This window comes from Leishmania donovani, chromosome 22 (genome assembly GCF_000227135.1).
Source record: "Leishmania donovani BPK282A1 complete genome, chromosome 22".
NCBI lineage: Eukaryota > Euglenozoa > Kinetoplastea > Trypanosomatida > Trypanosomatidae > Leishmania > Leishmania donovani.
In genome coordinates this window covers 520,291-524,021 of record NC_018249.1, presented here as the reverse complement: position 1 = coordinate 524,021, position 3,731 = coordinate 520,291, and the positions used below count along the sequence as shown (strand labels likewise).

The 3,731-nt window shown below is 60.1% G+C and overlaps 1 protein-coding gene across 1 annotated transcript; it reads left to right on the top strand.

Annotated features, from left to right (window-relative positions):
* Positions 1 to 558: 558 nt before the first annotated feature.
* On the top strand, positions 559 to 3,729 carry LDBPK_221160 (hypothetical protein, unknown function; the record flags this gene model as incomplete). The annotated part of the gene is made up of 1 exon (XM_003860814.1): positions 559 to 3,729. A coding segment is annotated over one exon (3,171 nt), but the record flags the coding sequence as incomplete, so codon positions are not given.
* Positions 3,730 to 3,731: the final 2 nt, after the last annotated feature.

The window sequence follows — 3,731 nt, the reverse complement described above, 5'->3', positions numbered from 1 at the left end:
CCCTTTCTCTCTCCAACCCTCTTTTGTCTCGTGCGCTGCGCCCAGTCGGGTTATTTTGCCGCCATCTTTTAAGAATTTTTCCATTCCTGCCTTGTTTTTGCACCCCTTTCCCTCTCCTTCTCCCTCTCCCCTCCCCTTTGAGCGCGGCACTGGTGTAGGGCGAGGCCACGCTTGTGGCTCCACTGCGCTCAAGAGATTGTACTGACAATAGCCCTCCCCCTCGCCAAACCCCGCCTCATCCTCCCCCTTACCTTCGCCCCCTCGCCTCACGACGCTGCATAGCCGTTTTCGTTACGCCCGCCTGTCTGATCTCATCACCTCTCTCTTTGCGTGTGTGCGTACCTCTTCCGCAGCTCTCTTCCTCTCTGTGTCTCGTGTGTGGCTCCAACACACACGCACCGCCGCAGAGCACATCGTACTTGTGAGGGGAAGCACCCCTCCCCCGCCGAAAAAAAAAAACAAAAAGAAAGGAGAGGGGAGAGCTAGAGGGTGTACGCTTACGTAGGTATCTCTTATCTCTCGCACCTCTCTTCCTACATCGTCTCCCGCCTAGCCTATATGCTCTACGCGGCATCTACCACAGCGGCGCGGCGGCCACGGCTTGCCGAGCCACGCCCGATGCCCACTGCCGCATCGCCGTCGGGTGGAACACCCGCCGGCTCGCTGGGCGAGTCAGCGCCGCGCGGGGTGGGTGTTCCCTCTGAGCTGCACCACAGGGCCCACCGCAGTCGTCCTCGGCGATCGGTGTCGCCGGTCTTGTCTAGACAAGACGTTCTGAAGGCAGTGAAAGACCGCCTTGAGCACACCGCGCAGTTTATCTATCCTGGCTCCGTTGTCGTTTACGAGTTCCTTAACGATGCTCAGGAGTGGCGTTGGGCTTTGGGGACGGTGCAGCAGGTCCACACGCACACTGTCACACTAGCGGAGTGGAGCTGCCAGCAAGGCGGCGCGAACGATGGAGTGATGCAAGCACTGAAGAATGAGAGGAGTCGGGTCCAGCAAGAGCTAGAAGATCACCAGGCAAGCATCCTCGCCCTCCGGGCAGAGCTTGGCGCCGTGCGCACACGCAACGAGGCTGACATGAACGCCACCCGAGAGGCCATCGAGGCGCGTCGCCGCGAGTTGGAGGCAAGAGAAGGCGCGCTTCATGTGTGCCGTCAACGCGGCGTGCCTCTTCAATGCACCTACAAAGACGGGTACAGCGCCGCTGACGAGAGCGACAGCGCCGACGATGTTTTTGCGGCGGTACTGCGAGCGGCCCTGAGCATTGTGGAAGACTACGTCCCCGCTACGCCACTTCCATGGCCGAAGGTGTGGGCCACCGTCAGTGACCCGCTCTTCCTGCATCGCTGTATCGACTACGACGTCGGCTACGACATGAGTTTACAGCAGTATGACGAGATTGAAGCACACTTCTTCGGCTCCGGCGCCATCACAGAGGCGAAGGTGCACAGAGCCATGGCCTCTATGGAACAACGGATGCCCGACGCCGCCGAATTCCTCTGCACTGTCGCAAACTGGCTCTTCACGCAGCTCGCTGCCTTCCGTGTGTATCAGCAATGTGCCAGGACGCAGTCCCGCGCTGACATGCTCCAGCAGCGACTCACGCATCATGTTAACGCGCTCAAGGCGACTGCTAGAAAACTGCGTCAAGTGCAAGCGCAGCTGCGCGTGTTCAGTGGCGCCCCGGGCACCTCGAGTAGCGCCGCACGCTCTGAGGTGCAGTTCACGTTCGTTCCTGCACAAGGGATTGCCACGGACGTGCTTCGCTGCGCTATTATTTGCCCAGTGCCATCGCACTCGCGGCGGCATACAGGAACGCGAGTAACGGCAGCACAGACGGCAACAGCGTCTGGCGAATTGAAGTCACCATCCTCGACGAGCAAAGGTGCTGCGATGATGACCGCGACGACTTCGTCGTCAGGACATCCATCGTTGAATCTCGATGCCTTAGGCAATCGTGATCGCGTCGGCAGCGCGGCTGCCCCTTCTGAATCCGCAAGGTCACCACACCACCATAGGGAACAGGCGCGGTCGACACCTTGCCCCCCATCAACTTCCGTCATTCCTGTTCCAAAGGCGGCAACGGAGGTTGTCTTGCTGGGCCACGAGGAGCTCGAGGAGATAGCTGCGCGCGCGGTGCACTCTCGGCCCGAGCTGTATCAAGCCGTGGATGATCTCCTGCAAGAGTGTGGTCACCATCAGCGGGATGCACACCACGCACGTGCGCTGGCCTCTGAACGCGCTGAACGTCGCCGAAGACGACGCGAGACGGCAAAGTCTCAGGCTGAAGGCTTCGCAACAGATGCACCTTGGGACGCGGCCCCTGGGCCCACTGCCGCCTCTAGTGGCCCCTCCATCTCGGTGACGCTGCCGACCTCTCACAGCAGCCCTGTGGCAGCGGCACAAAACGTGCCGACTATGTTGTTTCTCCCCGGATCAAAGGACGCAGCGAGCCAGAGCGACGATGAGGATGAGGTGTACGAAGAAGAGGCCGACGCACGCGCGTTTCAATCCGCTCTGCTGGTCCTTCAACAACAGCTACAGGAGGCGCGTGGCGAGAATGAGCAACTACAGCGGCTGCTGGTGCGCGAGACGGATCGACACGAAGCCGTAGAGGCTGAGCTGCAGCGGCAACTGCGGGACGCTCGCGCCGATCATGAAGACGCGCAAAACCGACTAGCTGGCGCTAAAATACGCGCAGAGGCTTTGCAGGTTGAGTGCGAAGACCTTGATCGCGACAGGGATCACGCAACAAGCCGCATCAGTGCCCTGGAGAACGAGATACGAGCTCTTGAGTCGAAGATTTGTAGCGGTGCCTCCGCTGCCCCAGCTTCACCAAACATGACCTCCATTAAGGCCGATAAAGGAACCACGGAGGAGGACAGCCGCGTTGCTCAACTAGAAGCCGAGCTGGCATGGCTACGCAGCAGCAGAGAGCGATGGATGCCACATCGCTCGGACCACTCTGATCCCGCTGACGACTTTGCCACCACGCACCACCACAAGCGCCTCAACGATAGCGGCTGGAATGATGCTCTGCAACGACATCCTGCCGAGCTTCGCCGTGCTGCAACCACCGACGCGGCAGCGGCCTGCCACGTGGTGGCAGCTGCTGTTACGGGGGTGCACTTCTCGGATAACGGGAGTCGAGTCGAGTTCTACGTGGATCATCCAAGCCACGTGACCAAGCGTCAGCTTGATGATCGCCTCCACGACACGCCATTCTACGAGTGCGAGTACATACTCCGCCACTGCTCCAGTCCAAAGACCGGCGAGGACCTTCTATCGCAGCAGCTGGCGGACAGAAACGCTACCATCACGGACCTAGAAACACGCCTTGCCAAAAGGTCATCGACGCCTGTTCCGCATCAACCTTCAACTGCGGAGCTCACTCAGCAGGAAGACCTCCTCCATCTCCAGAAACAGCTGCGCAGAGCTGCGGAGGAGATTGAAGAGCTGAACTTTTACGATCAGCGCCGGAAGAAGAGTGGCAATGGTGAGGCTGTCGTGACAGTGCATTCAGTGAGGTTGCCAGGAGAGGACTGGAGTGTCGTCGTACAGGAGCACCCTGAGGCGCTTCGCGAGGCTTTCATCGCAGATGTGAGCCACGCATGTCACGTCACCCGCGGCGATGTGGAGCACATAGCGTTTGGGATGGGGAGCCTTTTGGCGACGGTGAGAGTACAGCACGACGCTGATGCCACCATGATGGAGATGGACCGCCGCTT